Raw genomic sequence first — 12,377 nt, forward strand, 5'->3', positions numbered from 1 at the left:
ACGAATCTCCAGTCCTGGGTCCACTATGAATACAGCTGTGTGTGTGGAACTTGCAACTTATGGGTCTATGACCTTCTCATCCAAATGAAACAAGTCTTTTGTACAGCAGGCCCAGGACCTCCCTTTCCATTCCTGGAATGCTCCCTCACCTCCTTGGCTTCCCTGAAACCTGGCTGTCCTGAGAGCTGCACTTCTCCCTGACAACCCTCTCAAGGGGCAACTATCTTACAGTATATCTCAAGGGCTGCAAACAGTCGGCATCCTGTGCACCCCACTGCTACTTTCAAACCATCACTCTTACACAGTCTTACTTAAAAACAAAACAAAAGAAATACCCTACCCCTTTAAGATTGATGTCATCAGATATACCATCGACGCCCCCTCTGCACACCATCATCTACTGATTTTCAACTACCTGTCAGTCGTCAGACTCCAGGCTGTGGCTCAGTCTTCTCTCCATCCCAGGCTCAGCCACCAGCTGTGTGACTTAACATCAGGTGCACGACTCCCCGACACCATTTCAGTTCCGCTCCCCCATGGCCTCCAGTTCCAACCACCTTTTCTCCTCTCTGACAAGGTTTCGTTTCTGATCCTGCCAATACCAGAACCGCTCGAAGCCCAATTCAAACACACTGATGTTAACACCTCCTCTCCTCGCTCCAGTTTGTTTGCCCAACTCCCCCCTCTACACTGTTCTCTTCACTTTATCTGGAACTCCGGTCCACTGGTTCCTCTTCTTCCTCCAACTCACTCCTCTCTTCCTTGGGTCCCTGTCCTCCTTATTCAGCACTCCTATCAGTAAGCTCATGTCCCTGCCACCGTCCTACACCCTGCCATGCCTGGAATGCTCACGCTGCCTTTTCTCACCTGCCTTTTCTCACCTGCCTGTCAAGACAAGCCCAGCTCCCTTCCCCATCCGCACGGTCCAGAAGCTGAGGGCCACAAGTCCCACGGCAGGGGGGGAGTCACTCTTCCACACAGTCACATTCACCAACCACACGGCACACATTTCTGGTAATACTTGTACCTCTGCTCAGCTCACTTTCCTTCTCTCTACAACCACAAGTTTGAAACCTCTCCATTTTCCTCAAACTGCCAAAACCCATCCTAACCCACTCTCAGCCGATGATCTCATCTCTCTTCACAAAAAACTTTAAGTCATTAGATATAAAAGCTCTCATCGTCGGGAAATAAATAACAGAAACCTACATGCTGTTACCTACTATCCTTCCCTTTTTCACAGTAGAGGAGCTGTGCTTCCTGCTAAGCCCAGCACTTGTGTTTTGAGACCCGTTTCCTCGTGATACCCGAGGAAACTGACACCATCGGTCTTCTCCTTTCTCTTACATATATATACGCATGAGATTTTCTTTCATCTCTTTCCCTTAAAATCAACGCCGAAGGCTTTCCAATGGTCTCAGGTATCTTCGATTTTAAAAACTCTCACTGGACCTACCATCTTCACTATTCATCTTGCTGCACGAACTGGACAGCCAGCAATCACTCTCGATACCTCCCCCATATCCAATCCATCCCTGAGTCCGGCCAACTTCACTTCCTTCGTTTCTTTCGGATCCTTATGCTTTTTCCTAAATTTATGCTATTCCACTGTAATCCAGGGACTAGCGTGTGCACCTCTAGACTAGTCTCTGCCTGGTCTTCTCCCATTGACTCTGGATCCCCCCAGGCTGTTCCTCTAACTGCAGCCACAGTGGCCCCTTCCCAAGGCTTTCCTGGGAACCTTCGTTCCAAAGCTGCTTCCCTTATCCTGCATCATCACAGAGACTTTGCATCTGCTTCCTTCTCTGTCAGCAAAGTGTTCCTTTCAATCTCTCTCTCTTTTTTTTTTTTAACTAAAAAGTAAAGTGGCTTTACAATATTTTTACAAATAATACCCAGAATGAACAAATGTTAATATTTGGTCATATTGGCTTTGGATATTTTTTCGATGAGAAATAATACATCACAAAGTTAATTTCTCCTTGGGTTCTTTCTTCACTTCTCTCTTTCCTCCCTCCTCAGAGGTAACAATTACGCATTTAGTATGTCCCCTTCTGGTTTATATGTTTTTTAAAATAATCTGTTATTACACAAATTACAAGATACAGTATTGTTTTGTGTAAGCTTTCAAATTATTACTACATAAATTGGATTATAATACACACAGCAACTTTCAGATAAATTCCAACTGCCCCTTCCTGAGAGACTTGTCTCACCGCCCCATGAACTCAGATCTTACCGTGAGAGTCCATAAAAGACCCGTGTCTCTCCTTTGCTGTTTTTCACCATTGTAATGTTATGTCTGTACAATTATTTAATAGTCATTTTCCCCATCGTTCTTAAACTCCAAGAGGGAGTTTATGCTCCTTACTGAGCCTTCAGTACTAGGCACGATGCCTACCTGGCACACAGCAGACACCCAATAATATCTCTAGAATGGAAAACTGAGTCTTTTCTGCTCCTTTGTCCTTTATTCTTCTATAGGAACACTAACTGTGCAAGTCTGAGCTCTCCCTTGTGTGTCTCCTACAACTATCGCATCTTGTTCATCATTTTCATATTTTCACTCCTTTTAAGTTCTTTTTATGTGATTTCCTTCAATCTGTCTATCACATGTTCCTACATCACATATTATATTTACTGTTTTAGTTATTTCTAAAGGCCAGGGCCAGGGAAGTGAGCTAAGAAAGCTCACAGCTTCAATTTGGTTTTGCTGGCTCAAACAAATACTCACCAGTTACTTCCTTGGAAGTAACTGCATGCACAAGTTCCTCAGTTTTTCGAGTCAGAAGGCTGATGCAGCACAGAGTAAAGACCCCTCAGTCACAGATATCCTGCAACATAATTTGCTGATCACTGCTTCCCCTCGCCCTCTTAACCCATCTCTCACTCGGCGGTCTTCCCCGGCTTACAGGATAGGATACTGTCTGGCAGTATGTCCTCTACGGGGGCATGCCCTGCTGCCTCCTGACCATTCACACCCCAAGAGGCCACAGCTCTCACTCGCCGTGGACGGGCCCTCCGCATCTAAAGGAGGGCAGGCGGAGCAGTAAACGGCGTGACTGCCTCTCTGAAGGCCACGCTCTCCTTCCTTCCTGACAAAAACACTGACTTTGTTTGGGCTCCACCAGTTCGCAAAATATGCCCCTGCACTAATCCATCTAGCACACTTTGGGGCACAATTTTAAAACTATTGATAATTTCTAGTTCTTCATCTGTGAAATTATGGAGATGAACTAAGGCAGATGATGCCTCACACAGAAAATTGGTAGCAGAGTCAAAACTAAATCCTAAGCATTTCTAGCTCTAACTAGCTGAGAATTTTGGTACTTACTTCCCTTAATTGAGCTTTCTGACATCTCACAGGCACACCGAGGGCACTGGAGGTGGATGACCTGGAAGGCACAGCCTAATTCTCACCCTTCCTGCCTAATCTCACCCTTCCTGCCTCAGCGATTACATGGTAAAAGGTGTGGCGTGCGCCTCTGTAAAGCCATCTAAGACAGTTTGGAAAGCAAAGCACATTTTGTCCTTTTAAACTTCTGGTTTAATCATCCACAGAGAGAAAAATTAATTTCCTTGCTGTTTTTTTACCATAACTCTTCAATGAAAAAGACTTCCCTGACATAAGCAATATATACAGTATTTTAAAATGTAGTCACGTTTTACACATTCTGGTCTTTTATGTATTCTCCCAAACGATTAGGAAATCATTTCAGACTCAAAATTATTTCTCGTAAGATGCCAGATATAAGTCCCTCCCCAGCGACACTCTTCTTTCTCTCCTTCTACTACAGAGGCTGAAAAGCTAAATCTTTGCATTCCCAGCCTCCATTTCAGTGAAGAGGCCACACAAAGGTCTGGTCAGTAGGATGTAGGGGACATCTGTTGGGTGGGGCTTCCAGGAGAGCCTTCGCTGCTCTGCACTTAGCTGGCAAGGAGACTTTTCCCCTCTGCCTTTCTCTTTAGAAAGTGAGGGTGGTGTCTGGAGGTGCTACAGCCATCCTGAGGCAGGACACAATGAGATGTCAAGCAAGGGTGAAAGCATTCCAAAAACAATATGCCTACAAGCTTTGCTGTTTTCTATATTATTTCATTAAACTGCCACACTAAGTAATCGTCTGTGCATATACCCTAATGCCTCTAACATGGATTTACTATATACTAACACTCTACCAAACCTTACAGAAGACAAAAGCACTTCAATCACAGCCCCTGGCTTGTGCAGCTTTCAGCCTAATTAGGGAAACCTGAGGACAGACAGGTGGTACATCGCTAAGTATGAAATAGTGTGGTTATAATTAGAACCCTGTAAGAGTTCAGAGAAGGTATAGATAGGTGCATATGAAAGGTGAAAACTGTCAGACAAAACTCGAAAGTAAATCTTCAGTGGGCAGATAAGGAGGAAAGAAGACATTGTAAGCAGGAAGGAATAACAGCAGCAGAAGTACAGAGGCCAGAAGAGCACAGGCAAGCATGGCGTGTGCGAGAAGACACGCAAGTCAGACGTCTCTCCCCACTGTCCTGACCATCAGCATCTTGTGCAGATCCTCCTCAAAGGCGTCGATGTTGCAGTCGGTCTCCTCCAGGTGGTCCAGGACCTCGTGCAGCATGAACTGGTAGTACTGCTTCATCAGAAGGCCACCCTTCAGCACCTCCTTACACTCTCTCACCAGCTGCAAGACAACAGGCACAAGTTCTACCATTTCACACATTCTCACCAGATTATTTGTCGGTTTTCACACATTTTCCACCTAAATCCTCAAAAAGCTCAGGAAAAGAGAACCTTGCCTCTGAAAACCCTAAAATATTTTCCAGAGTCTTTGTCAGTTCATTTCACATAAATATCTCAGTAATCTCAACTGAATAATTAAAATAAATCAGTGAAGACAAAAGTATTTAACAGTATAGCATGAATACACAAAGAAAAATATACAGGCAGAAAACCGATTTGCTAAAATACATTGTTCTACACATAAATTTTTATAGAAAATAAATTCTACAGAAAAAGATCTATTTTTCTACTAGTTTACATTATAAGACAAGGGATACAAGAGAAACATTTCCTCATGAGACTGGTCATTTTTAACCAAAAACATAATAAAGATTCAAATATACTTACACACCACAGAGTCTGGTGGCCTTTGTAATAATTTAGCAAAGTTTACCTACCGTGATTTGTGGCTTTTACTATCAAAACACTCAATCACAAAAACAAACAAACCTAAGATTAATCTGATAAAATTAAATAGAAGTCAAGGGGGGAAAAAAATGAAAGAAAACAAAAGGATGAGTGAAACCGCCATGTGTAGGCCCAGGAGGTACTGTGAGAAGGGAGGGAAGGTGCAATGAGAGGACCTTTACTGTCCTTCCATCAATAACACGCTGGTCTCATGCCCTCAAATTCTAACCAGCAGGGACTGTGAAACAAGATCACGGTTGCACTAGTTTTAAGATACATTATCAAGACACAAAAGGAACCACGGTGCTGCTACAGGGAAAGTAAACTGGTACAAACTTTCTAGAATCTAAAAATGTATGACTCACTAGTTAATTTTTACGTTTTATACTCAAGCAATAATCAGAGATGCAGACTAAAACTTACATACAAATATATTTATCACAATATTATTCAAAACAACAATGGGGATTAAATAAGTTATGATGCACTTATATGGTAGAACACTAATGCAGCCATTTAAAATCTTATTTCTGAAAAAAATTTAAGGATGAAAACTCATATTCTTTTCTTTCTTTTTTATTTTAAATTATATGTGCAGAAAGTATGTACATACAGAAAAATAAATGGATAGAAATACACCAAAATGTTACAGTGGTTATCTCTGAATGGCAGAATAATAGGATAACTTTCATTTTTGTCTATCATTTTCCGTACTTCTCAAATTTTCTAAAATAAACATGGATTGCTTTTACAACAAGATCCCCTTCAAAATGTTTTTAAAATAATTACCCACAGTAAGAGAGCGATGGCTAGAGTTAAATCCATTAAAAAGTGTTAACATAAATTTCCGTTAAAGATGTCACTTAGGTGCTTACAACTCAATCTGAATGCATTAAAGCCAAAATTTCTATTTTATTTTTACTCTAGTAATGCTATCTTAATCTAAGTATTGGTTTTTTACTTTTCAAAATGTTTTAACATAAATTACTGTTTAATCCTCACAACAGCCCCGTTAGTAAAAGGTACACTTCCCCTTGTTTCAGCAGCTTATATTCCTGAAGTATGTATTTGTTTTGTGGGGAGGGGAGGTAAGTATTTCACCAAAACTTCCTAAATAACTGCTGCAACATGGAAGACAAGTGAAAAGTGTGGCCCAAGTGGATAGTAGGCGAGTAACGAGAACCAAGCTGGTGAGAAGGAAGCAGAGCGAAGGTGGACTCAGAGCTCGGACTGTGCTGGATGGGAACCGAAGCGATGACGGTGAGGCGCAGGACTCCACCTCCAGTTCCATTAGTCGCCCGGCTCCTCACCTAACTACACAAACAACGTCCAGTCCTATTTCGTACCTCTCGCACCGCCTGTCCTCCAGCTTGCACTCATCCCCTCTGCCCATCCTGCCATTCAGAGCCTAGGAGCCCCCAGCCCTTCAAACTCCATGCGGACGGACAACCACAGTCCACAAAAACCACAGTAACTGTTTTTCATCAAAATTTGAAATGGTTATTTTATATAGTGAATGTCAATACGGTCATATCATAAGGCATAAATATAAACGCTCTTCAGCACACATTCTGGTAGATACAACTGCTTCTAGCCATTCCTCTGTTACCCTTGGAGTAGCAAACTCACTAGAAAATCCCACCCAAAATTAATAATAATTAAGAAAGCAGAAGTTGTCATTGTTGCTTAAACCATACAAGTGCCTGAGCAAGCAAAACGTCCAAACACATCCCACCCCTGCATACTGCAGGCATTTACCTGCTTACATAACAAAAAAAAAAAATTTAAGAATTTAAGCTATCTCTTATGAATGAATTTTAAGCTTCCAGTCTTCAAAGACTGATGGTAATAGGACATAGAGGGTCATATCAGCACCACACTTTCATAACCTTTTAGAATGAGGAAGTGGAAGACAGAGAGGTGGAATCATCAACTCATCGTTGAAGGATGCATGGAAAAAAGAACATTTTAAATTACCCTAAACAGAGCAGCTTAAAAACACTAGCATACACTCATTTTCACTATTGGCAACAATCAGGGGGAAAATCCTAAAAATAAAAATGCTGAGCCTGTAGAAAAATATAATAAATGTTCAATATTTTTAAACAGTCTTTGAAACAAACCTGCTTAATACTCAAGAGAGATGGTTCTCCCGCAGGTCTCTGTTCCAACCTTAACTTGAGACATTCATGTATGACGTTCAGAAGGACACGACAGAGGACTAAGAAGGCAGGTTCGAATGAGGGTAAATCCATGGACTTTAGTTCATCCCAAGAGACAGTGCTGCACTTCTGCTCCGAGGAAGGCGGCGTCCTGGACAACTGCACATAATCAGAACCCCACATGGGATCCGGAAATTCAGAAAACTGTAACACAAATTCAACAAAGCTTACAAGAGCATCCAGGAGAACTTCCTACAGTTGTAGTTATAAACTATTATTCTCTATAGTTTGCTGACAAACCTATAAAAATCATAATTTTACAGGAAAAATAATCTTTAGAATAATTCACCATTTTCAACTGAGACCTAAAAAGCTCTAAAAGTATTAGAAAACCATAACAAGAACTAAAATGAAATTGTAATATTTTTATCAAAAAAGTATAGTAGGAAAAGAACCAAGTTCACCTTTTTCATCATACATTTTATCATACTTAAAATAATCAGAGCATTTAGTTTTAAGGCTATACACAGTATTATCCACAACTATCTCTAGACTGACAAAACCAGAGAATTAGTAAATTTGAGAAAAGATTACAAAACCAGGTAGCCATTTGTGTAAACATAAAAACTAGTGGGTTTAACCAAGTCTTTTGTCCATTTGTTCTCCTGAGCTATACCAAAGGAGGCTGAAAGAGAAAAATTCATAAAACTAACCTGGCTGGTCCCACTCAAATATATGTTATTTGATGTTTTCTAGGAATCCTACTGTTGCTCACCCATTCACACAGTCATCCCCATCAAACTCCTTATGCTTTTCCCCATAAAATGGCAGATTTGGAGATTTCTCAGTGTTCTTAAACCTCTGGCAACATCATCCTGACCAATCATTCAAAGGTCTTGCCTTCTCCTTCTATTGAGAAAACTGAAGCCATCAAAATTTGAAAATCTCAACTTTTCTTCAGTTTAAAACATCACCAATTTAGTTATTGTGCCTCCAAATGTCACTCATATCTGTGCTCCCTGTCATTGAATGAACTCTTAACTGGTCTCCCCCACTCACATTCTTTTATGTTCAACACATATTTATGCATTTAAATTAATACATACTTTAGTTTCCCGTAACAGGCAAGAATTTCTAAAATAGCTGCATAATTTTTAAAATGGTTACTTGTGATAAATGTGGTCAGGGTTAAGACATGTCTGTTTAAAAGCTTTAGGCAGTATAAATGCTTGTTTCTTCTGGTGTGGAGAACGACATCAGAAAAAATATTTATTTAGAGCTCTACAGAATTCAGCAAGCTTTCTAGGATAAAATTCTAAAGAATTCTTTCGGCATTCTCTGTAGTTCCAGCCTGTTGACCCATCTGCTTCAGGCTCACTGGGAAGGGACAATCCCTCCTTCTCAACAACTGCGAGACAACACTGCCTGGAGGACCAGCAGCCACGCCGGCCTACACAGCTGCTGAGGAGACAGATTCCTGCTGGTGTTGCCTGGGGCGTCAATCCCCATCCAGACAAAGAGGAACAGACATCAAAAAACTCCTGAGCACAGAAGAGGGGACAGCAGTTTGAACTAGGGACACCAACGTGAAGAATCAGAAAAGCTGACGGTGATTGAATGTAGGACACAGGAGACAACGACAAAAATACTCTAATGCAAGATCTCATTAAAGTCCTCTGGAAAAAAAAAAAAGACCAAGATTTCTGAAATAAATTCCATAAAGGGAGTGAAAATAGAATGAATGCTGTCAAAGTCTGAATAATAATTTAGAAATTAACTGCAGAAATGATCACTATAAGCCAGAGCAAAAGAAAAAGGAATAGAAATTTTGAGTGAAAAATAAGAGAAATGGAGAGCAGACCTAGGAGCTGTAACAGAAGAATAATAGGAGTTCCAGAAAGAACAAAAGGAAGAGGTGGAGGAGAGCTTTTTGCACAGTCAAGATATCACTAATGTGTAAAGAAGAAGGGGAAAAAACCTCTTTGAATGGGGAAGAACCCAAAGTACAATTCATTTACCTTCTCTAAAAAACTACCTGAGGAAGAACAGGAGAGTCTGGTCAAATGAAAATTGGATCAGAATAAAGATCTCAAGACAGAAAAAGAAAAATGCCCAAGGAAGTGAGAAGCCATGAATCTCGAAGAACGTATACAGGCAGATACAACTCTATGGTGATAATTTGGTTAAGGACTATAATTCAAGTTAGCAAGGAATACTGGAAACTGAAAAAAATAAGAAAGCATACTGTGAGGAAAAACCTGGATCTTAAACTCCCAATTATTTTAATAAAACACAGGGAGAGAGGAAAGGGGTAATAAGGTGCAAGAATGGCCTATTTGTTATTCTTTCATTCCAGTGAGAAATATAGTATTAAATGTAGTATAAAATCCCTGAACAATCCAATCAAACTGAAGAGATTCAATAATGTAGGGACATTAATAAAAACTCAATGTAATTACAATCATAATCGCAATGGCATTTTGTGTGGGTTAATAAATTTATTAAATAAAGTTCAGGTGTAAGAAAGTAATGTACAAAAATAAAAACAGCTCAGAAACTTTTGAAAAGAAAGAATGTATGGGAAGAACTGCCCTACACAATGCCAAACCTTACTAATAAACCTACTGTATTTAAAACAGAAAAGTTCTGGCACAGTAATAAACAGAGCAATAGAGCAGAGAAATATATCCAATTACCTATGATAATTCAGAATATAAAAAAGGCAGGCAGTTCAAGAAGTTGAAAAATAACAGATAATCCAATGAGTATTTTAGGGAATTAAATAAAGAATAAATACATCCTTCCCTTACCCTACACACTTATGCCTCACATTATTTTTTTAAATTAATTAATTTATTTATCTTTGGCTGCATTGGGTCTTCGTTGCTGCGCGTGGGCTTTCTCTAGCTGTGGCGAGTGGGGGGCTACTCTTCGTTGCGGCGTGCAGGCTTCTCATTGCGGTGGCTTCTCTTGTTGCAGAGCACGGGCTCTAGGCGCGTGGGCTTCAGTAGTTGTGGCACGTGGGCTCAGCAGTTGTAGCTTGTGGGCTCTAGAGCACAAGCTCAGTAGTTGTGGCGCATGGGCTTAGTTACTCCGCGCATGTGGGATCTTCCCGGACCAGGGCTCGAACCCGTGTCCCCTGCATTGGCAGGCGGATTCTTAACCACTGTGCCACCAGGGAATCCCAACCTCATGTTATTACAATTAATCATTTTTTTAATTACATGGCTATTTTAGAAATTTTTGCCTGTTAAGAGCAACTAAAGTACAGTCATCCCTCAACGTCCATGGGGGATTAGTTTCAGGACCCCCTGCTGATACCAAAACCCCTTATATAAAATGGTATAGTATAGCCGGCCCTCAGAATCTGCGGGGTCGCATCCATGGATTTCAATTTGATCTGTGGTTGACTGAATCCACAAATGAGGAGCCAGTGGATATGGAGGGCCGACTCTAAGTATTAATGTAAATATAAAAATATATGTTGAACCTATATATTTTGAAAAAGAGATTCCAAATGTTTTAGAACCTAAACACAGAGCTATACCTTAGGTTAAACCATATAAAATTACCATTTTTGTCAATCAAAAATGATCAAGTAGTGGCAATTTGACAGGTCAACATGATAAAAAGATTTCTGAAAAGACAGTGATGACAGTAGGATTTCAATTTCCCTTAGTTTCCCCACAAGGACAGAATGACTAAGACAACAAAATCAGAACTCCATGAGACACATTTACAATAAAACTAGGTGAAAGGTAACTTCATGAACCCCAAAATAGAAAGGGGGAGGGAAACAGATAGTCCCTGGACCCATGTGATACCTCATACCCACACACCACACCCAACCAGTACCCCAGATCCCTATCAGCATTTGTACAGGGGAAACAGAGGGGATTAACGGAGTGTCTGATGGGGCTAAAGGGACAAATTCCAAAATTACCAATGAATACTCAATAGAAAGCTCACTGCTTCTATTTGAGGGCTTCCTGACACTGGGAATGATTGTGGCACCAATTCCTGAGTGAAGTCAATGGGTGGGCAATAAGGTCTGAAGGGGCTAAAGTGGTTTACATCCCCAAAACTCTTGAAACTCTCAGCCAAAATTTCCTTCCAGGACAAAGCTCCACACCCAGAAGAAACTGCTGGGGTGAAATCCAACTGAACAGTAAAGGACAACAGAGGTAAAGGAAAGAGAAGGGCCAGAAACAGGGGGAGAGGAACACAGCCAGGAGACCTCAAAAAATAAGAGACGTATTACTTATCAATTCAGGAGAGCTTAAAGCATAAACCTGAACGCTTTCCTAACTCTCTCTTTTCTTAAAGTTCATAAAAACAAATATCATGTTTAAAAATGAACAGGAGAAAAGGATTGTGTTAGAATCCAATACATGGTTATTTTAAGGAAATAACTGTGAGAGAGAATAAGAGAGAGAATTGAGAGAGAATAAGGAGCAGAATAACCCTACAGACAATGAACGCATGCCAAAAAGACATGCCCACTAAGCAGATGAGACAGTGACCTGATTCTCAAAATATGCTAAAAGAAATTTTTAAAATCTTAGAAAATATAAAAGAACAACACAAATTTGAATTAGAAACACTCACAAACCAAATGAAAGAACTCAGAAAATAATTCTTCAAAAATTGTAAATCATTTCAAAAATAAAAAACTACATGGAACACAAGAGCAAATAAACAAAAGAGATAATGCCTTCACAGAAATATGAGGAAGAAAATTTTATTTAAAAAAAAAGAAAAGATTTGAAACGAAGTGAAAGAGAAGATAGGCAAAGTAGATCCAGAATACATACGGTAGTGGTTCCCAGAGAAGAAAACCAAACCAATGAAACAGAAAAAATTAAAACATAAAGAAATTCACTTGAGAGCTTCCCTGGTGGCACAGTGGTTGAGAATCTGCCTGCTAATGCAGGGGACACGGGTTCGAGCCCTGGTCTGGGAAGATCCCACATGCCGTGGAGCAACTGGGCCCGTGAGCCACAACTACTGAGCCTGCGCGTCTGGAGCCTGTG

At 40.5% G+C, this 12,377-nt stretch overlaps 1 protein-coding gene across 3 annotated transcripts in view; it reads right to left on the reverse strand.

Moving 5' to 3' along the window:
- The window catches only part of MAP3K4 (mitogen-activated protein kinase kinase kinase 4), a 109,901-nt gene that overhangs the window by 37,427 nt on the left and 60,097 nt on the right, over positions 1 to 12,377 (reverse strand). For all 3 annotated transcript variants that reach the window (XM_057527996.1, XM_057527998.1, XM_057527995.1), the window contains exons 4-5: positions 7,306 to 7,548; positions 4,530 to 4,676 (exon numbers count right to left, since the gene is read on the reverse strand). In XM_057527996.1, coding sequence (XP_057383979.1) covers positions 4,530 to 4,676; positions 7,306 to 7,548 — 390 coding nt within the window. The remainder of the gene's footprint in view (positions 1 to 4,529; positions 4,677 to 7,305; positions 7,549 to 12,377) is intronic.

The sequence above is a fragment of the Balaenoptera acutorostrata genome, chromosome 14 (assembly GCF_949987535.1).
Source record: "Balaenoptera acutorostrata chromosome 14, mBalAcu1.1, whole genome shotgun sequence".
NCBI classification, from domain to species: domain Eukaryota; kingdom Metazoa; phylum Chordata; class Mammalia; order Artiodactyla; family Balaenopteridae; genus Balaenoptera; species Balaenoptera acutorostrata.